General features: G+C 39.4%; 1 protein-coding gene across 1 annotated transcript in view; it reads left to right on the forward strand.

Annotated features, from left to right (window-relative positions):
• Positions 1-23,710, forward strand: part of Hdac9 (histone deacetylase 9) — a 675,889-nt gene that overhangs the window by 323,805 nt on the left and 328,374 nt on the right. The window contains exons 9-11 of the mRNA XM_055624368.1: positions 7,359-7,481; positions 10,336-10,546; positions 10,978-11,195. Of these exons, the coding sequence (XP_055480343.1) occupies positions 7,359-7,481; positions 10,336-10,546; positions 10,978-11,195 (552 nt within the window). The remainder of the gene's footprint in view (positions 1-7,358; positions 7,482-10,335; positions 10,547-10,977; positions 11,196-23,710) is intronic.

A 23,710-nucleotide genomic window follows, 5' to 3' on the forward strand; every position in this document is an offset into this window, starting at 1 on the left:
TCTATCTATCTATCTATCTATCTATCTATCTATCTATCTATCTATCTGTGTGTGTTTGTGTGTATGTAGCTGAATATATGCCTAGATACAGCAAAAACTGGAGAGTGTGTTTTATTTCAATCCATGCTGCATTCCTAAATCTTTTATTCTCACAAGTTGGGCTTGGGGATCTTAGCTTTCCAGCGAACTGTTGAACATATTCTGTCACTGCAAAGTTTTCCTCCCACCATCACCGGTCAGAAAAGAAAAACAAAACAAAGCAGAAGGAAATGTGATTTAATGGAGTTTAAAGGGTAGAGGGATTTCTCCAGGTCAGTGGCAGGACATTCACTTCCAAAGCTTGCAAGGTTAGTTCAAAAGCAAGCAGTGAGTTACCTCATAATGAATTAATTGTGTGTGTGAACTGTGATCCCAAAGGCCAGGTGGGCAGACCTTTGTGCACTGATGGAGAGCCGCTCCATGGCCCAGAACCGAAAATGCAACCCTGATGGCTCACATGTGTTTTCTGCTGTATTACATTCACAGAGCTCCGTCGTGCAATTCATCCTGGATAGGTAAGGAGGCAGCAGTAGGCAGCAAACTGTCAGCAGATTAACATCCTGGGCATGACACATTACCGCCTAGAGAAACCAGACACAGGAAAGGGTGCTATCACTTAGGATTCGCTGTGTGATTTTTACATTACCCCCCCAAGATTAATAATAGAATGTGAGTTCACAGCGACAGACAGAAAGTGTGAGATCAAAATTCCTTACAAATTGCTTACAACTTAGCAATTCTAAAATCCTCAGTTGTGTCATTCATCATTTACAAAATATCCTGCTTTGATGAAATAGCACAAATGGGTTTTCAACTTTAAGGGATAAATATCTCAGGTTCAGTCTGCCAGGATTACAGAGCGAGCTAAGGCCAGCCTGTGCAACATAGTAAAAACCTTTCTCAATAGGAAATAATAGAAAAAGAAAGGAAGAGAGGGTTGAGTGTGTCTCTTTGTGCTGGGGATCTTGCTTACAGAAGGGCCTAGGCCAATCTCAGCAACTTAAAAAAAATAATACAGTATGGGTAGGAATGGCTCTTTCAGCACAACTCCTGTAAGGAGAATATATCACCTAATTCCTCCAGACCACATATAAATGACTGGGATTCTACTTTCATTTGCTACTTAGAAAATTGGAAAGGCACATCTGAAGTTCTTGAGCCCTCAGATGAGAATGCTTTTGTTTTCTAGCTTGTAAGCTGCAAATTCTACCTGATTTAGATGAAGCACGGAATGAAAGAGAAAGTACTCATTATTGGAACACAGGATACCCTGAGGATAGTGGACATCTAAGCATTTATTCTGTCTGAAGCTGGGCTCGAACCTTGCTTGGTTGTTATTGGTCAAGTTGCCAGACTTCTATTAATTCTCAGATTTCTGATTGATTAAAAGGTGGCAATATTGATTCCAGCCACTGGCTTGAGAGGAGTCAGTGTTTGCAAGGCAGGTGGTACATTCCGGAACTTGAAAGAAGCTTGTCATCCGTGTGGACTCCTCATAGGGAAAACTCATTAGGGTGTTTGTCTTCAGGAGAGTAGCTCTCCGATAAGAATGGGCCTTCTTCTGCTCTGACCATTTCTGTTCCATTTCTTCTATTTTTTATATATGCTCAGTCCCACTATCCACGTTGTTGGAGCTACTCATTTTACTCCTTTGTAAACTTGGTTGGAAACTGAAACCTCAAGCGTTTCTGTTTCAGCTCCCATCAGAGATGTCTTTAGTCATCTAGCTACTTGGACTGTTACTACTATGAGCTTGTGGGTTCAAATATGCTTCCGTGGATATCAATGCCACGATTCTAGGTCCAGTAGCTCTACTTGAGAGCTATCTTTACAGTAGTCAAGCCGCTGGCTTATTTCTAGTTAAATATAAGATATAAGTGACTGTTTCTGCTGTTATGTTTAAAAAAAAAATTCCCAGCAAAAACAAATGATTTTTTTTTTTTTTTTTGGAAAATTATTCTGATCACAAGGGTAAGTGTTCTGAGATCCCCGGAAATGACACTTGTATTGCCCCAGCCCCATGACTCATCTGCCTGCTGTTTTGTAATAGTTGTTATGACATTTGCCTTCCTGCTGTCTTATTGTCTAAGTTAGTGCCTCGGAGCTGTGGTTTACTCGGCAGCAATTAAAACTTGTCCCCTACTTGGAAAGGAAGTTGTGATGACACAATAATCACATGATCCAATGTTGCAAAGCAAGAGCTTTTATAAAACATGAGTGCAAAGTTAAAACGCCAGCTCCCAGGCCTCTCAGCAGCTCATCAAGAGTTACTGTTTTCTCCAGAGGACCCAAGTTCAGTTCCCAGCACCCATGCAGGGTGCATAACTACCACAGTAACTCCAGTTCCAGGAAACCTGACTCGGTCTTATGACCTCCTTGGGCACCCATACAGATATGCACTTGTGCATACGCATGTACTTAAGTACAATTAAAATTCCGTCTTCCGGTTTCCTCCATGGAGTGGCACTGCGTATGTCAACCACATTCTGAGGCCTCACGCCCAGCAGTGGTCCACCAGCACAGAACAGACTCCGGTTCCCTTTGTGGGCTGTTTGTTGATTTCGTTTTGGTATTTATCTTCGTTTGTTTATTTATTTTGATTTCTGCTTTTATTTTACTCTTTGGTACTTTCTTGAGAGAGAAAGGGAAAGGAGAAGAGAGTAGAGCGAGACATAGAAACAGAGAGAGAGAGAGAGAGAGAACATAAACTTATATGGGGTCGAAAGATAGGAAGAATCAGGGAGGAATTAAAGAAGCAGGAGAATACAGTATATAAAAATTATTATTGTGATAATTTTGGTCTAACACTTTTTAGTAATATGATCTTCAGTGTAAAGTGAAAAATTAAAACTTGAGTTTCACTTTCTGAAAATAATTCTTCTTTATTATGTGGAACATTGTCTTCCTATAGGCCATCCTCGTAGATATGGATGCCACCTCATAAGACAGTCAGAGGTTCTGTGTCTTGAGCCAAAGGATCTGTTTTCTAGGGAAGGTAGGCGGCTGTCTGCATCCACAGCCCACACTTCGCAGAGCTCAGAGGAAAAGCGCTCATACTTATCACTTTTTTTTTCTAGTCTAAATGTCTTACCTAAAGTTAGTTTTTTTTCTTTTTCTTTTTGATTCTCTGTAGATAATTTTGAATATTCAGTAAACTGAGAAATCTATGTTCACTTTCTCCATGAGCTTATTATTTAAAGTAGGCAGATATATTTACATATGTGTTTTCAAGTAGAGGTGTCAATAAGAAAGGCATTCATTTATTTGCTTCCCTCCTCTCCTTGTAGCCCTCTTTTAGTCACTCTCTTCTTCCTTGCCTCTTTTTAGTCTCTCCTTCTGTGTTTCTTGCCTCCAGGGTAGTCAGGTCTTCCTGTGGTGTGACCTGTATTTTTTTTTTTTTTTACATAGTGCGTTCCTTTTGTCTTGAGTCTTGTGAATTTTGGAGAGTTATGAGTGGCACAGTTGTTTACCTCATTTCTTTTCTTACTTTTATCACTGATCCAGCAATAGCTTATGAATGCTTTTAATCACTATAAAAATGCATGGTGCCTGCTGCTCCAATTTATCCACCCTGTCCTATTCCTTAGCAAGCAGGGTAGCCAGACCATGCTGACCACTTCATGAGAGGTGTTCTGGACATTCTCCTTTCCAGTCGAGCCTTCCCTAGAGCCATGATGTCTGCTGCCCTGATGGTTGGTATTTCTGAACTATGGGCCAGAATTATTGTACCTGTCTATAACGCCCATTTTAGCTTCCTTCATCCACAACATTAATAATGACCATTTTTCTAATTTTTATCAGTCCCCAATTTGGGAGAGATTTTATCCCTTTTGTTTAAACCAGTAGCTTCTTAATGACTATGGCTGAATGGTTATCTCTTTGGAGGGGCATACATTTTCCAGTCTACGTATATTTTATTCATCTGTAAGGTCTCCTGCCAATTGACATTATCATGAGGAAAGGGGTTAAATACAGTTTAAAAGAACTTACTAAAATGTGAATATTCCCCCAACACACACACACACACACACACACACACACACACACACACACACACCCCTCAGCTCTAGGCTATCCTGCATGTCCCTGGTGAATTACCATGAACCCATGAGCACATGGATTCACACCGACATCTCTCCGCCATTCAGATGTTTTACCTTTAATGTAACAATTGTTGTTCTAACAGCTAATGTTTGTTTGCCTTTCTCTTGGCAACTGACTAGCTTGTGAGGTTGAGAGGTGTAGGGTTTCTTTGCCTGCCCTGCACCTAGCACCATTACCCAACACTGAGGAACTAATCAATGGTGTCATAAAGGTCACACGATAGCCTTACTATTTAATGCTTTTAGTTCATTTGCCTACAGTGTAAGTTTCCATTTGTGGAAATGTTTTATGTTGAGGCTGTCTTCTCAATGTTCTAAGCTGTGATATGTTGACACCTCAACAATATAGCACCCAGGATGGTCGCAAGCTCTTTCAACATCACTTTCTGGAAAAGTTCTGTGTTATCCTGTAGATCCCTGTGAGTTTTTCACAGTGCTGAGGTGGGGAGCACAGGTCAGGACAGTGCTGAGGTGGGGAGCACAGCAGCCTGTGAGAACAAGGTCAGGACATTGCTAAGGTGGGGAGCACAGCAGCCTGTGGGAACACTGTTGGAACAGTGCTGAGTTGGGGAGCACAGTTCAAGACTTCACTGTCTAGGTAAATGGCTCTCTGCACAATCTAGACAGATTGTACACTCAGCAGTAAGAATATACTTCCAGATTTAATTAATACCCTTTGACTCAGAACAGGTAGCCCCTTCCTGTGAAAAACCTAGTGATAAAGGTGTACTCAAAAAGACCATGTGAAGGAAAGGGTTGTCTTGTCCCGTGAAGTATGATCTGAAACCCTGAAAACCTCCATAGACTCTTCATATTTCCTTATCACAGTTGAGAGTGATAAGCAGAGCCCAAGCTCCATGTGGTGTTAGTGCGTGCGAAAAGAGCAACCACATACATGGGCACAGAGAATACTTACTGACCTCCAGGGAATGTCGGGGGATGCTTTCTGTGGTTTGTAGATCTTCCTCTCTGTATGATTGCCAGGGATATCTTCTAAACAGGCTCCCACTTTCTCCCCTTTGATTCTCTTCAGAAGGCTTAGGGAGTTTCTCAGCTGTGACATGAATCTCAGTTGTTTCTCTTGCCTCCTTTCCTCCGGGGCAACTGTAAGTAGGATGGATTAGAGCTGTCCCTGCTAGTTCCACCAGGAGACCGCACACTCCATTCCTTTCCCTCAGTCTTCTGATCTGAACTATGATCATGAGACTGTTCGGGAGTGCTAATGAAGAAGATTCTAATCTCCAGGGCTTGGTGCTTGATAGACACTGGGTACTAATCTACCCCATGAGAGATGGAGCCATGTAATTCCTGCATGAGATTGCTGCAGCCTGAAATCCCAGAGAAGGGTGTCAATAAATCCCTTCACGACAGCCAAAGCCAGTGTAAGCAGCCTGCCAGCTGCTTCCATCACCACATCTGAGAAGAACTCCATTTCCACCCAACTGCATTGCCTTCATGCAGTGGGGTGGGAGGAAAGTCATGTCATTTACACAAAGAGAGCCTCATCTCTGAGGCCTGTGTCTGAGGCTGCCACAGTTTCTGTCAGGCCACTTCTGTGGGAAGCAGTCACTGTTTTGAATGATCATTTTTAACTAAAGCTCCTCTTTCTCCACATTTTTTTCTCTTCTATGAATACAGATGAGTGGGTTGTTTCTGTATTTTAAAAGAGTATTAGCTGCCAGTAAATTAGTAAAACTACTTCACTTTCTTATATCTTTTGTTGCCCACGCATTTATTATATATTAAAACTACTTTCAAAGCCCATTATATAAACAAAATAGCCACTTGCTATTTTACTTTAGGCAGATACACAACTATTTACTGATAGCTCCTAAAATAAAATTACAATCTCATACACTATGATTTAAAAATCTTTCCCAGTAATTTTCATGCTTTGGGGTTTTAGACAGCTTTAATTTTGCCATATAAACTTAATGGAGCATTAATAGTTCAACATAACACACGATTTTCATGCATGAATAGCTGACATGTTCTTTTAAGGAGAAACACAGCCTGAGTTAGAGATCCAAGCTTCAGTGGAACACCCCGCTCTGAGCTTCTGCTTGTATTATGTTAAGGCTGAGACTCATCTCCAAACAGCTGTATGATTGAGATAACGTTTTGGAATAACATCCTGTGTTTTGGTGGTGCATCCCTCTTCTGTGACATTCTGAGGCTGCATTGTATCAGCGCATATTTTCTCTTGTTAATTGATATCCCAGGTTTGTCCTGAGGAAAGTCTACAGCTCCCCCAAACATGCTTGACAAGTTATTATATTTACTTTAGTCAAAGCCCGAGTGTGCAGTATCTCTCTTGGAGGTGGTCTATTATTGGAGCCCCATATGCTTTTTGTTTGGGAAGAAAGCAGTCACTGTGTCCTCCTGTTACATGGAGTATTCTTTTTCAGGATGTTGTACCCTTGGGAACCATATCAGGCCAGAGTTCCCTCGTCTAATAAGACCTTTGTAACTCCCATTGTAGAAAAGTCCTGGGAGGGGAGCAGGAGTTAAACAGAAAATGTAAGTCAAGCAGCCATAGTAAGCCACATGTGGGAACACAAATTTCTTAGTGTTGCATTAAAAAGGTATTTGTTGTAAAAAGAAAAAAAAAAGTACTGAGATGCCAAAACATTGAGTGTATTTCAGTGTAAAGACATATTACTGTGGGGTAGAAATCTCATAACATTTTAAATTTGGTTTTGAAGGTATATGATGTGAAATAACACCACCCATAGCTTATTAATAATTTTTTACATTAAAAATGTGCTTAATATAGACACCTTATAGTCTTGCTTAATCTCCTGTGAGTTTCTTTTTTGTAAATAAAACTCTGACTATTTGGTGACGTTATTTTTCCTACTTGTTTTGTGAAAAGGTTTATAAATGCTCGCCAGAGTCACCAGCTGGAAGTTTTGTATTTTTCTGGTACATGACAGACATGTTAGTTATACTCCACAAAGCCACATTTCCAAATGAATTTTTCACAATGAAAAAAAAGAAATTCTGTCACCACACTTTATAGCCCTTTGATTAAAAAAAAATCACTTAAATTTTATTCTATAACATTTAGATACAGAAACATACAGCAAGTACTTAGTAATTTTCCTCATTATGATAAATTAAAAACTGCTTTAAGAAATTTGAACATTTACTAAGAGAAGTGATGACTTTGACATATTTTGAGAATCTCCTTTTCTCATTCATTTTCTCCAACAGCAACTGGTTCCTCAGCAGCGCATTCTAATTCACGAAGATTCCCTGAACCTGCTGAGTCTCTACACCTCCCCCTCGCTGCCCAACATCACCCTGGGACTCCCAGCAGTGCCATCCCCCCTCAATGTGAGTGTGGCACCCCTCCGCCTAAGCCCTCGCAAGTGATGTTTTACAGGCGAACTCCCTTTTATTTCTTGTGTATTTAGACTTGAGAACTTTATTAGAGGCAGAATCCCCCGCATGATTTGCTGTTTTGTCAAAGGCTCTCAGCTTAGTTTCAAATCACAGAATTGGCTCACGCAATCATGTACAAATAACTCACTCGGGTAATGGTTTTCAACATGTTTTTAATATATATATATATATATTTATTTATTTATTTATAATAAATATATATATATTTAGTAAGCCTCCACATGTGCAAAGTTTGTGGCTTTAACATCCCTCTTGTGAAGGAGAGATTATGGCCTATGTTTTTACAGAAGAGGAAGCTGAGGCTGGTGAGTTTAAAAGCCCAAGAATACAAAGCATCCTCCAGGCCAAGAGCCGGCGACACACGGCAGTGAGTGTTTATAGAAATGATTGTGTGGGTGACTTTATTTTGGGAATTCACTGATTCTGTAGGGAAAAATACATATCTGGAAAAGCTCCCCAAGGACAACCCTTTACTGCTCCCAGGAGACTTGAAGAGAATGACTTATGCTAAAAATCTTGACAACTGAAATAAGATCTTCAGGAGGAGCAATTGTCTAGCATAATAGCAGACAAAAATAATAATTTTATGGACATTCTCTAAAATAATATATATTTTTACTTGTTACAAAGTATTTATCCTCTTTGCCTGGGCTAATTCATCACAGATGTTAGTAAATGAAACTGTCCTTACGTAGAAGTCAGATGCTAGGTACTGACAGAGCTGTCCCCACCCTCGTCACCAGTTTCACCTCACGGTGGGTGTCAAGCCTTCTCCTAAGTTCAGCACATCAGAATCACATATATCTTTGGGGCAGACGTTTTTATTAGGCCTAAAGTTTTATTGTATCTGGATTATTAATAGAGTATAATGTCATCCTCTCTGATCATATACCATATGTGAAGAGCAGGCAGAATTAGGGTGTGACCTGTATAATCCCAGCTTTACATAAGAAAAGCACAAAAAAAAAAATCCAGAATCAGTTACACTCTTTAAATTCCAAAGATTTGTATAGTTGATTCTAATGAAATGTAAAATGGAAGTAGAAATGAAACTATAAATAAGACATGAGAGTCTTCAAATCCCCACTTATTAAAAATATTTTTATTCCTCCGTCATCTATTTTACTGGTGTACAAAGCCCAACCCCCACATGCTTCCCTGAGCCACCAGACGGCGTTTTGATGCCACTGCTCTCTGTGCTCTCAGCCACCACCTCTCGCTAGCTCACACATACAGCACTTTTAATGTGGTTACAGAAACAAAAAAAAATTCCCCAAAGGACCTGTACTAAAGCCAGAACGTTTTGTGTGTCAATGGCAGCACCATTTGGTGCCATTGGATGAATAAACCAGTGTGGTTTGGATTAGTTTCATTTTTCTGTGCTTCCATTTTGGTGTGGATGAAGCCTTCACAATTAATTTCTCAAGCTTAGCCTTGCCCGGCAGAGGGTCCGTCCCCCGCTACACAGCAGAAGGTCTTCAGGAGAGGAGGCTGGGCTAGGCGTCACTTGTGTATTATAGTTTGGATTGACCCACACTGTGACTCAGACAAACCACTTACCTCTTTGTCCTTCAATTTCTCCATCACTGAAAATTGTTTTGCCTCCCTGGTGCACAGCAATTTTGAAAGATGAAACATAAGTTTTGAAAAGAAACATGCCACATAATTTTGAGGTATTAGACTTCTGCTTTTGTAATACCAAAATGACCACCATTCATTAAATTTTTGAATAGGATAATTCATTATTGCTCTTGATGATGTAATTATTATGGCGTCATTACTGTGTTACCATGCCTTTCAAGTTCTTAATAACACTTTTATTTGATATCTGATTTCACTTGTAGTTTACATTATTATACAAAAGTATCTGGGTTGTCATTTTTAATATTCTGAGATGTAGGGATCTGTTATGAATTAATAGAAAAAGCATATTTAAACAAATTCTTGTCTATTTTAACCAACTTTCACTGAGTGAGAATTTTCTGTTAAGCTTAAATATTTGAAGCTTATAACTGAAAAAATAGAGATGTTGTTAGAAAGTATATTTTGTGTTTTCCTGGAAATTCTAAATTATAAACTGTCTTCTCTTCTTCCATATGATAGCCTTTACTTGAATAAATTTTAGCTTTCCAACATACCTTTTACTCATTCAGTGCATTTTAAAGTATTTTAGAAGTAAGCTTCCCATTTATGAAACCTGAAATTTATTTTGAATTTGTTAAGTTGATATATAAAAATCACAAGTTTATAGTTTATAACATGGTATTTTAATCTGTATAGTGTAATCAGTTAAGCTGATTAATGTATGCATTTACTCCCCATACTTTTCTTTGGTGAGCACATTTAACTACTCCCGAAGAGGTATTTAAGTATATTTTGTTAGTTATGTAACCAGTACCCCCAGGACATAAAACAAAACATCTAAACTTGTTTTTTTCTGTGTAGCTGAAAGTTTGTATTTACTTTCATTGTTAATCTTTCACACTAAATTTTCTTATGCTCAGTACATTGATACCCAATTGCTAAGTTGTTTCCAGTGTCTCAACTGTATCTCTTGTTAATTCTTGTATTGTAAAAGATACAGTATTATCCATTTTCCTCAGTCTATGTGGTGGCTAACTCCTGTAATCCCAGCACTCAGGGAGGCAGAGTCAGGTGGAGCTCTATGACTTCAAGGCCAGCCTGGTATACAACGGGAGTCCAGGACAACCCAGACTACATAAAAACTAGAGTCCTAGTCGGCAGGGTTGAGGAGCACTAACGTTTTCGTTCTTTCTTGACACAGGCTTCTAATTCACTCAAAGAAAAGCAGAAGTGTGAGACACAGATGCTCAGGCAAGGTGTTCCTCTGCCTGGCCAGTATGGCAGTGGCATTGCAGCGCCCTCCAGCCACGCTCATGTAGCGTTGGAGGGAAAGCCCAACAGCAGCCACCAAGCCCTCCTGCAGCACCTACTGTTGAAGGAACAAATGCGACAGCAAAAGCTTCTTGTGGCTGGTAATTAATAATGACATCATCCTCAGTTTCTTTTAGGACTATTGGCAGTGATTTGGCATGGCATTTCTTTAACTCAAAACTATAATAATGATTCCTGTTGCTGTACAAGTGCCAAACTCTTTGGCACTGTGGGAGGAGCTATGATCGTTACGTATTCCTGCTCTGTGGGGTGGAGCTAGGAGGGACTCTTTGTATGTAGCAAACTTCGTTACTGGTTTGTGCTTCAACTGCACAGACATTTCTGATCAAGGCCTTTGCCTTGTGCCTTTCAGTCACAACTGAACCCTCTTACGTTGTCTGACAGGCAACGCTTCTTGTCATCTCTTAAAATCATGTATCAGCACGTCTTCGTTTATACACACACTCACACGTGTACACAAATGTAAACACACTCACACGCTCTCATACACACTCACATTTTTGTTTTTCAGGTGGAGTCCCGTTACATCCTCAGTCTCCTCTGGCAACAAAAGAAAGAATTTCACCAGGTATCAGAGGTTCCCACAAATTGCCCCGTCACCGACCCCTGAATCGAACCCAGTCTGCACCCTTGCCTCAGAGCACCCTGGCTCAGCTGGTCATTCAGCAGCAGCACCAGCAGTTCCTGGAGAAGCAGAAACAGTACCAGCAGCAGATCCACATGAACAAAGTAAGCCATGAAGCAGAGCTCAATGGGTCCCAAATCAGGGCTCTCTTTACTGGGTATGAGAGGAGAACGCTGGGAGCAGACATAGCGCAAAGGTTGCCATCCTTGCCCAGCTACCTGGGTTGAAAGACAGGATCACAGTATCACTGTTTTCACCATTTTCATGTTCACAGGACAGTTGGAGTAAAATAGAGATCAAGGGAAAACGATATAATTTAAGATTGAGAAGGTGTTTGGCTTAATTCACAGGCACATAAATCCTGTGTGTACGAAGCCTTGTGCACGATGCCAGGTAAACGCGTGGCTTTGACAAGTCAGAAAGGTGATGCGGGCGTTGGCAGATAGAACAGTGTAAGCCAGCATTGTATTTCTTGGCTACATATTTCCATCTCGGTTGTGCTTATTTTTCCGTGTGCCTATTTCATTTCAAACAGTTTCACTGAAACTTCTGGTACTTTCTTTCCAGCACTCTGATTTGGGCTGAAATAATGGTTATGGTCTGTACCATAACACACCATGAGTATTCCTACTAAACCAACCACAAGAGACAGTGGTTACGGTATCCAACAGCACAGGGGAGCACATTCTGTGAATCTGTAGGGAAATGATCTCTCTCTCTTTCTCTGTGATGCTGTGTGACATACACACATAGCTGCTTGCTGATGAATAGATACACTGCTCAGCTTGGAAATGCTTTGTTGCAGCGTAAAGCACAGAGCACAGCAGTGCAAGCCCTGGTGGGCATGAATGGCATCACGTCCTTTACATCTTCCTCATGGCGGAAGGGTAGGCTCTTCATCTGTGCCAGCCTAACTACACGGTTTCCTGAACCTTTGAACCTGAATCTTTCCTTCTTGTGTCCCAGTCAATGAGGAAGTCGTGCAAGGAGCTTGGCCTAAAGAGTCCGAGCAGTACTGAGCAACACTAAAACCAAGTTTGTCCAGCCTAGCCCGTTGCCTTGTGGGAATCGTGTATTGTGAGTGGGTTGAGGTACTGAGGTGGAATGATGCTCTTTCCAACCTTCTTTCACGAGAGCTTGTAGACCACTGGTTCTCAAACCGTGGACCATAATCCCTTTGGGGATCGAATGACTCTTTCTCAGGGGTCACCTAAGAAAATGACAAACACAGATATTCACATCATGTTTCATAACGGTAGCAAAATTATAGCTATGAAATAGCAATGAAAATAATTTTATGTGTGGGGTCACCACAACGTGAGGAAACCCATTGAAGTTTGGCAGTGTCAGGAAATTTGAGAACCTCTTTCCGAGGCATTTGAGTGCCATAGAATTTCTCTAAGTTTGTTAATTTCACTTCTTTTGAATCAGTTTCTTTTGGAAGAAACTGTTGCACTGTTCATCAGCTTGAGTGTACAGGTTTAACCCATAGTGGTAAAAAGAGAGGTTTATCTGTTTTGCAACTTTCCAGAACAACTCAAAACTACGCCATGTTCTTTTAAAAAAAATGCCCTTTACAAGAAATTTATATGGGATGAAGGACTAGGAATTATACCCTTGACCGTACAATTTTTGATTTAAAGTTAGGTTTACTTATAAAAGTAATATTGGACTGTGCTAATTCTTTGTTGGCACTCAATTTATCAAAATACGTGGGTGTACATATTCTGTTGTTGATAAATCAGTTAAGTGTGACCCTTTGAGACTACATGTTTTATATGAATACCTCCAGAATATTTTAGGATTCACTTTTTATGACCCAGAGTTGCCACTGTTTCAGACCCAGATGAGAGGCTAACGCCCTGTTTTTTCTTCAGCATCACACTAGAGATTTTGGCAGGCGGATGCTCAGCTGAGTCTCAGGATAAAACTTAGATGAAAAGCAGGCATTTGCATTTGAGCAATGGGCAAAGCAAATCTTATCAGCAGCCTTTCCCATGTGGGCCTGATTCCTTGGAATCTGTTAAGAATTCTAACCCAAATTAGAAACAAACCTATACTTTGAGGTACACGTTTATACAGTGGTTTGATTATTAAATCTTGTCTTAATTAGGTAAAATGAAGGCCAGAAAACTTCAAAGTGCAAAGCTGATCTCTGTATGTTAACTCCTCTCAGCTCGGGTGTTTAGATTACTCAAACAGGTCTCCAGTTGGCTTTTCTCCAAATATATATTCCATATGTTTAATCAAGTGGCATATGCACATTGGGTCGTCTCGAGATTTTAGAAATATTTTAGCTGTCCTCCGTTGTCTAAGGGGATGGAGAAGAACCATGTTAAAGAACACATTGAACCGGTATTGTATTTTTGAAGTATTTCCAACAGAGCCATGATGAAGATAGTTACTACTGTTCACCCGTCCTCCAAGGTGCCGAGGACACTTAATTTTTCCTGGGTCGAGGCCATGACTTACATGCCAATAGTTACTACATTTCTGAATGATACTCTACTTATTGTGCTCTATCCATTTCCTTAGAATGATTATTAGTAAGAACTATCGGCAGAAGCTTTTGCCATTTTCTGTTATCGTGAATGAACCTTGATGTAACCCTTCCCAACTGGAGCAAATAGTTGGCATCATAAGATTATGGTCCTCACTCATGAGTAGTCATTAACAGGAAATAAGCATATGTGAAAATGTAGGTGTGCAAATGGCATGCTTAAAATATCTTTTCCTTTAAGTCTTTTAGCATTTTATAGTTCTTTACTTTCCCTTGAGTGCTTAGAGAAAAAAATATGAAATGAGAACATAGTTAAAAATAAAGATATCTGGGCTGTCAAGATGATCCACTTAAATGTGCTGGCTGTCACCCCTAATGACCTAAGTTCCATCCTTGGACCCACATGGTAGAGGGAGAAAACAGGGACCTGTAAGTTGACCTCTGACCTCCCATGTGTGCATACCCACACCCATATACACAAACTAAATAAATAAGTAAAGTGTAATAACAATTGATATATAATAACTTATAAGCCAATATGAAGTTAAATAGTTGCCCTTCATGATAGAAAACTTCAGTGATGTGTTAGAATAATCCTTATTCCCAATAATCCTTAGGAAGTTCATAAGGGAACCTCTACTTTGTGTACTTGGTACAATGTTTTTTCCACTTTGAAGAACTTATGAAATATATGATATAATATTATCAATACTGGTGATTGATTTGGCTACCTGTTATGTCTATTTCACTGTCATTCACATGGGGCATTTGTGTCTCCCAAGATGATTTGCCTCTTATAATTGTGTTATAAATGCTCAAGGCCTAACAGAAATACAATATTTTTATTGAAATGTCAGCCAGCAAATAATGGGGGCACCTTGGAAGAAAGGATAGTTCCAAGTCAAAGGGAAAACTCATTCAGAATAATTTATCACTCTGTGCATGAGTTTGAATACTCTATTTCTGCACAATGGATTTTGACATGCTTGATCATGCAGAAATCATATCTTATATCATTTCTTTGTTTTTGACAGTTTTAAAAAATAAAAATGTGTATTTTTATTGCCAGTATTTGTGCATTTATGCCATCATGTCTTATATTTTGGTGAACCTAAAAAACAAATAAATAAACAAACGAAAACCAGATTATTTTTCTTTCTTTCTTTTTTTTTATGCTAGAACCAGAAGAAGGCAGTTGTGTTTTGTTTTTCCTGTTGGAAGACAAAAAGAGTTCTCAAAATAAAAATTTCACAGAAATATAAATGACACCCTCCCCAACAAAAATAGTAGGATTTGGGCTATTTTCTCCTGAGCCCACTTTGAGATTATGTGTTTCCAGTTTTTCCCCCAGGACAATAAAACTATGACTGAGTTAAAAGGAAACACAGTCGCTTGCCCGTACTGATGATTGTTAAACTATAAAGCACACATGCGCAGTCAGGTCACTGTGGGAGTGCTCTTTTCCACAGTGTTTTGTAGGCTTTTGAGCTGAGTACTTTAACAGAGGTCTTTGACATCCCTGCCCTCCCTAACCCCAGCCACATCGTTCTGTTGTAGCCTTAATAAAATAGCAGTGATTTGTGCCCAAGAGCTTCCGCTTTAGCTGAAATCTTCATTCATTCTCAAACATTTACGTTTTTAATATTCATCCCACGAAATCTCCTTGATCTGAAGTTTAATATATATTTGACTCACATGCCAGTCTACTTGTATTCACTCAGCAGATCAGTGCTGAATTCTTACTTTGAGGAGGCACTGCCTTAGGCACTAGTAAATCGGACTCTGCTGCCCTCAAGGAAGGAGGAAGACGTGAAATCACATAGCAAAGCAGGGTGCCCAGCCTCAGAGCAGAAAATCGAAATTGAACTTTTTTGAGGAAATAACATTTGAGATTTGTTTAGTTACTTCTCTTGATTACTTTGTGTTCATAATCTTCCTTCCTTCTCCTTTTATTTCTTTTTCGTTCTGGCTCTGTGAGGAATATCTTACTCATTCCTATATCTGGATCTCAGCCAACACATTTTTAAAAACACTTATAATTCAAGAGATGATATCTTATATGTGTCAAGGTTCAGCCTAGATATAAGCATTTATTTTTTTATTTATTGCCATGATACTTAGGCATTTTGACATGAGTACTATTTTATCATAATAAAAATATGTCTAAGACAAGACCAGTAAATGAAGGCCAAACAGATGTCCTGTGTTGCCTTCTTAAAACAGGTAGATGTTCTATTCTGACAAACAAGGCAAAATACTCCAAAACTGAGCAAATAGGGAGTTTCCATGACAGTTTGGGATAGACTTTGACCCTCAATTCAAGTAGTCTATGTTTCATTCATTCCTTTTGTTGTAATTGTTCTAATCAATATTACATAGCCTCCATACTCCTTAACGATTTATAACCATTCCTTGTCCCCAGTCATTTATACTCAGCACCTCAAGAGTTTAATTTTTCATGTCAGTGGTCACATGCAAACATGGCGTGTTTTTATTTCCTTCCTGAATTGAGTACTAATATAGGATTACTGTCATACTATTGGAAGCAGCATGCATTTTGCCAAAGCTATTTTGAAAATAAACAACCCTATTGACAAATGTATCTTAAAATATGTTTATGAAGCCATAGTTCATATTCATAAGCAAATCTGTACTTCACATTGAGTTTATTCTAATAAATACAATACTATCTCTGATTTACTCATGAATTAAAAATTTGAAGCATAATTTAAGTCCTGTACCCCTCTCAGCACTGTGTCCTGAACCTATATATCTTAGTGTACTTCTTTTCCTCTTCATTTCTGTGGCCTTCCTCTCCTCATGTTCTGCTCCCCTAGTTTAGTATTTAAACAACACCAGCTACCCTTTACGTACACATGCGCAGAATTCTACAGTGAGTAGAATTCTCTACATCAGCATCCTTCTTCGCATTATCCCTTCAACTATAATAACCACCAAGAATGTTGATTTTCCAGAGATGGCATCAAGTTGACCAGGTTGACAGTGCTTCCCAGCCGCAGAGCCGGAGTCTGTTCTCACCTGCTGTATCAGTGATTTCAGTTGTATTCTCGTCACTAAGCAGATGAAAAGCTCTTCCTATATTACGTCTCAAAGCTACAGAGCTCACATTTCAAAGCCAAGCAGACATATATTAAAAAAAACAAAAACAAGGTCACCCTGTGATTTCCATATTGCTTTAGATTTGCCAGGATGAAGGAATTCTGTTTCCCCACACTGCTTCTACCTTCCTGTGCACTGTTTCCATTCAGGTACTCACTCGCTTGGCAGTCCTCACATGTGGCCTTAGTGGCAGGACTCTCCGGGCTCCTGTGGAGCAAGGCTTGCAGATGGCTCCTCATACATGCCCAGGTAGTGCTGACCCAGCTGCAGCCAAGGCCACACTGTGCTCCCTTCTTATGTGCCGCCGTATAGCCATGTTTTATGTTGGACAGACTATCTTCAAGCAGGAGTTCCGAGCAAGCCCAAAGCTGAAAATTGAGTGACCTCATTCAGTCCTACTGAAACGCAAATGTTGGCATCTCCTCCATGGGTGGTTTGAAAATGCCTTGTTTTAAGTCTTGAAAAACGGATGAGTAGAAACTTGAACAGTGCTTTCATTTAGGAAAGTAGGCATTACTCTTGTCAGAATTCATTTCTCTCCATCCATCTGACAGCTTGTTACCCTGCAGAGTCTTTTAATCACCAATTTAGGATTACATTTTGCCCATTAGCTGGGTAGTATCTTCAAAACCGTTAGCACACATTGAAGGCAGTTTTTATTATAGCCCAAATCCCCCTCAATTATTTATCTATCTATTGAGGTTTATAAAAGAAACTTTGGCTTTTCTCTTAAATAGATTCTGTTTTGAGATGATTAGGCCAATATAAATAGAACCTTGTAGGTATGTGCTGTACTTTAAAAAAAAATCCACTTATGCTACAAAACCAGCTTACATCACCATGGAAAATTTATATAAAAGCATTTCATTGTGTAATTACAACTTGATGGTTTATAATACACAGAAAATTGCTTGTTGCTTTATTATTAGATATGATGAAATCTTGTGTTTGGAAATGAAGCTAAATGACCATTCCAGTGGATTAATGTCTAGTCTTAATAAACATCTCCAGTGTTGCTTTCATAGCTGCAGGATAAGGGGAGGGATCTCAACCTTTATTTTTCAATCTGTGCTGTTAATCTTCTCAGAGGCACTTTTACTGAATGAAAAAAAATATATATATATATATATATATATAGCTGAATAGGACTATGAGGTAAGAGACCAGGCAAAACAAAATTGTCTGGAGAAGGAAACCCTGTGACTAGCTTGGCTGATGTTGATTTCAGGCAGTTCAAAGGGAGAACAATGCTGAATAATTGGGTTGCTTCTCAGCTTTGACAAATAGTTTCAGATGACAGACTGAAATAATTAAGGCTATATAAGGAGATCTTAATATAGCTTAAATAATCTCTAGAACTAAGAAAATAAATGTACAGTAGCTTCTTTCTTAGGGTCTGAATGGCTCTTAAGTTCCCAATTTTAATTCCCCATTTTTCTTTTGCATCCCTCAGCTCTTTCTATAAATGCTTTTCATACCTGAGGGTCTGTAGGATCCTGAACTGTCTTTTGTTTAGAGCACTCTGGTTTCCCTAGGATGAGCCTCACCCAGAACTAATATCCTCCACCCCACGTGTTCCATCGCCCTTTCACTATCAGTTTATCATCCAGCTATAAAACCTCAGTTCTACAACATCAGTGCCAGCACAGAGGGACTGATGATGCCCCACAAGAGATTTTGGCTATTTACAACTATTAGGTTACATGATTTAAATGAAAATAAAGAAGGCACGCTCTTGTCCTTGAATGTCCCATAAACTGATAATTATATCCAAAGATGGCTGGTGTAGAATACAGACCCTGCAACTGCAAAACTTAGCCCATTTTCCTCTAAGTGAAGTTTCTGAAGCCTCACCTAACTATTTGTTAGTTCTGTGGCTTTGTTCAGAGTCTTCAGCATTGTGTCCAATGGACAAACTTCACAGGCTTAGCGGGAGGATGCCTTGAGAGGATATGGTTTGTGATAGCGCTCTAAAGACATGGCAATCCACGTGCAAACCGCAGCATATGTATTCCTAGACAGCATTATAATTCTGTTTTTCTTATTAGATCAATAAAATGGTTGTCTGAAAGTAGTAGAATGTTTCCACAGCACACATCATAGCACTTACCTCAATATCCATCGGGACACTTGTTGTAAACCAAGCCGTCATATTCAGCCCCAGCCCCGTCATGGGCATCTGCATCCATCAGGAAGCAGGCCTGCTTTTCTCTTTGGAACAATATTATGGTTGGTGATCAAGCTTTTTATTGAAATGTGATTTCCACACAGTAAAACATATTCCTTTTGCTACACAGTTCAATGAGTTCTGACAAATACATATTGTCATATAATTACCATAATCACTGTATAGAATGACTCCACCAACTTCTCTCTTGCCATTCCTCTGTAGTCTGTTTCTACCCTGCCTCCTGGTGAAATAATCATGCTTTTAAACTAAGGAGAAAAGAGGGCATATCACAAGCACCGGGAACTGTTGATTTTAAGAATAAAAGCTCTAATTGTATACCCTAAAATTTGTTCAAATAATTACTTTTAGGGGTCACAAGTGCCAGCTTTGGGTGCAGGGCCCAGGCTGAGGGGTGTCTGGGCCTGTTAAATGTCAAAGTACTTCTAATTTCTGCTCACATTTGAAGATAGAAACATTTCAAATACAAGTCTACATTTTCGGCGTTCTCTAAACTATCCAGTTGCAGGCTTACTGTTTCCTCTTTCTTTGATCATTGCCATTTGGGGTTTCCTGTCTCCACTCTTACATGGTACCTGAACTCTTTCCAGTTTGCAGGAGGGAAGGATTTATCGATATGGAGAAGCTGAAAGAGGGAGAAACAGAGGTGGGGGTGGTTGGGGAACAACAGCATTTGAGCTGCAGCCTGCACTGATAGCCACTGCAAAGCCAGCAAGCACAGAAATAAAAATGCTGCTTCCCACTGTGCCTTGTGCCTCTTCCCCTAAAGAATGAAAGAAGAAAATATTTTAAATGTTCCGCACATTGAATATTGGAAAGGAGGTTATGAAGGATAAATTCCAGTGTTATATTAATGGATAAAAATGACCGTAAAGTGCAGTGGACTGCTAGTAGCCTTAAGGAAAAGGAAAAACTTGTAAGAAATCTCTGCTAAAGACTGTATTTGCTGGAAGTTCGGTCTTGTCTTACCTCTCAAATTAGATCTTCTAGCGTGGTGGTTAGATGATATGCACAGGCCCCAGGCCCTCTCTGGATATAGCCATGCCATTGTGGTCCATCTCAACTCCATCTTCCCTGTTGAGCAGCTTCAATGTAAACTCCCTCTTCATCATGTTATGACATACCCAGTTCCACTGTCGGTTCTTTTTTCCATGTCCCCAACTCAGCAACTCAGGCTTTTTTTTTTTTCTTTGACTAGTATCTTCCCAGGGCCTCACAGCGAATGTTCTATAAATTAATGGTTGGAGGAATTAAAGACCAGATGGACAAGTCAAACAAAGTAGCTAAACAGAGGATGCTTTGAGCCTTCTTTCCAGAAAGGAATAGTCACTGAAATGTTAAGAAGTTCTGACAGTCAGGTGTCTTCATTGCAGCACTGTTTGGGTGGATAATCATTGAGGGTTAAAAAGATCAAGATGAACTTATAAAAAATTCACTTGGTCCTTTAGATTAATATACATAATCATCAAGAAAAGATGCATAGCAGTTTGGACTTTTAATTATATCAACAATGAACAAATATTTAAAGACATTGTCTTCTTGCCCTTTAATTCTGGCTCCACTGCATATTTTGCTAAGATGCACAGAAGCAAACCGACACAGCATCTTCTGGATTGAGGCTGGAGTTCTTCTCCAAGTAGACCTCTTGATTTGAAAGTCCTCCAAGTTCCGCATGTTGTTTTTGAGAACAGTTGGTACATACCTAATCTATTTGTGAATTGAGACAGAATTTTATCATTATTTTTAAGTCTAGTTTCCTTGGAGCTTAAGGGAAAGGTCTTATTTTCCAAAAGGAGAATATTACATTTATTTAAAAGAAAAGGGGAAAAAAAGAGAGATTTGTACTGTTGCCTGAGTAAAATCTGTCTTAAAATTTTTAAAAAAGTGATGAGCTGTTTGAGGGTTGTTTTGCAGAACAGTTGAATTGGAGTACCCATGCTTACTGGTTTATCCACAATGTCTGAAAGTCATCAATAATCAAAAGTATATGTATCCTTTGGTACCATTTTTAATTGATGCTTCCTAAAGGAAGATTTTTTTGTGGAAGGATTTGTGGAGAATATTTAAATTTGAATTTTAGCTATTATAATGAAAAGCATTTACGCTTGTTCTGTATTTATAGCGTTGGAATCAAGCAATGTAACTTTCATAGTAATGAGCTTAATTTGCTAATATGTTGAAATTAACAATACAACTTTGAAACAGTATTTAATTAATTTATATCATGTATCAATAGAATATGTGGTTTTATCATGAATGTAAAACACTGAAATTATGGATTGCCTCTAACCCTAGTAGCTATAGATAAGCATTGGAGAGTTTGGCTGAATTCCTTACTTGAAGAAAAGGGATTTTGACCATTTGCCATAGTGCCTGGCAGATACTCATGTAAGTGTGTGAGCATGGGTGATTCCAGTCCAGAATGGTTTTGCCTGGCCTGTGGTTTTCTCACTGTCTGCACAATGGCAGTAAAGTTCTAGAAAGACTTAGGGGTCCAATGACAGATAAGGACACATTAGAGGGAGAGGAGGTGGCGAACAGCCGCTGTCTTCCTCTCAGCTGGAGTCCCCACCACACCACCGTGCCTCACCTGGTGTCAGATGGACAGCACTCGGTGTGTTTTACAGATGTGGACTCAGCAGAGATTCAAACAGGCTTGTGCGTTTATCTGTCCCACAGATGTTTCGTCTGCTGTTTTCTAGCCAGCAAGGCAACAGGCTGACTTTGCCGGGGGGGGGGGGTCACCTCCAGATGTTCAGCTAAAGAGAGACCCTGCCACCCCACCGAGAGCAAGCAGACATCTCCCCACATCTGTGGCCACTCAGCGGCAGTGCAAATTAGAAAAGGGCTCGCTGTACCATCTTTGTAATGGTTGTATTTGGAATTCAGAAACATACCGAGGACAACATAATCTGAATACTTACAAATAGAACCAAGCAACTTTTCAGTTTAAGAATCTGAAATAAGTCAAACCTGGCAGGCAGAATTTCTTTGTGACTTTTGTTTGTAGATTTTCCTTGCTGATGTTAATTGCTAATTTTTCCACTCTGGCGAATGTGAGTGTTTAAATGAGAACAGCTTTAGTCAAATACCTAAAATAAAATAAGAAGTGAAAGTTAACCCCCTCTGTGCATTTATATGTTGTGAAACCAGCTTCAGGATGTCCCACTTATCTGCTTATGTGGGGTAAGTGTGCACAGGGAGCACCTTTATTCCTCAGAAGATGAAAAAGTAGAAGATCTTGATCATGCACACTGTACTATAATCGTAGCCGGAGGGGGCAATTATGAAAGCTTTGTTACTAAGCATTACATTGTCAGATATTTGGGGCCCTCCAGCTGGTGCCATGCAATGTTGGAGGTACTTGGATATAAAATGTTGAAAAACATCCATGTTGTGCTCTTGGGACATTTGAATATCAGTAAGAAACACAAGTAACCATTACTGTAAACAAACAAAAAATAAATAAAAATATAATGCCAGACCATAATCTGGGCTACAAATAAAATATATAGTTGTAAAATCGTAATAGAGGCAATTCTATCCTAAATTCTATAAGGAACCAGCTCAGGCAAGTAGTTGTGAGGAAGTAAAAAGAACAGAGTCTGTCAGTGTCTCTTGCAAGAGCCATCATGACATACTCGTGCTCACATTCAACCAAGATGTGCAGAGGTCATGTTATCTGGAGCACATAATGATAGTTTACAGTACACTGCAAAAAAGAAGGTGTGCCAGGCCATGAAACACTTGTGGACCGTGTTAAAAGTTGTGGAGCTTGTTGGAAACATGGTGGGAGCCTGTCTGACAACCGAATGTTGATAATGGATGTTACCTAAATAGTGAAATAATTACGGAAGCATTGAAAAGATTCGGAGTGCGAGACAGAAGGCCAGAGTGGAGTGTTTTGTAGCTCGGGGAGAAAAAGGATAGGCCTATAGGAGTGTTAGTAGAAATGATGGACTATGCAACACACAGGCTGTGCTTCAGGATTGCTGTGGCCTTGCTAACTGATGCACTGAAAATACAAGGGAGACAAGGATAAAGCTTAGATTCATGGTTCATGGAATGGGGTGTTGGTGCATTCTCAGTGAAAAGGCTTGGGCAAACCAGTATTTGGGTGAAAGGAATAGAGATTATCTCCATACTATTCAAAGTTTATGATATCCTTAATTTTTTTTTTTTTTTTTTTAGCTAAGTGATTGTGGTAAAGTGTTAAATATGCAAGTTTTGGAGCTCTCTAGAGCAACTGGAATTGTTTACACTGAGCAATTATCATCACAATATGAACTGCTTTAGAAGAAAATTCAGGGGGAAAGAATACAAAATGTTCTCTTTTCTTAAAGTCACAAACTCACATGTTATGGTCCTGGTGATGGCACAGTTTCTTTTGAATATAGATTCCTTCTTCATAAAATAAGAATTTTAGGACGTTACTAAACATTTTTCAACTCCAACATTTTTACAAAGCCTTGTGGAAATCTGTTCTTGGAAAAGAGACTTATGGCATTATGACCAAATATTGGCAACATTGTTCGCTCTGGCCGGTGTTAACCTTGTCTTTCTGTAATATCTCAGAAAGCAAGATGAAGCCAGGGAACTTACTGAAACAAGGGCGTTATTTCTGCACTGCACACGAAAACACATTACCTGCAATGCCATCTGTGTGTCTGTATCAGTGAATTTGTAAGTACTGAGCGAACTGAATTCATGGACTAGATGAGCCAATCCTGGGGTATTTATGTGACCTCAGAAATACATCACAAGGGCAAATTTCAGGAAGTTTTCTGTGAAAAGTACAGAATGGCTCTATA

The sequence above is a fragment of the Psammomys obesus genome, unplaced genomic scaffold, assembly GCF_907164565.1.
Source record: "Psammomys obesus unplaced genomic scaffold, mPsaObe1.curated_primary_1811, whole genome shotgun sequence".
Taxonomy (NCBI): Eukaryota; Metazoa; Chordata; class Mammalia; order Rodentia; family Muridae; genus Psammomys; species Psammomys obesus.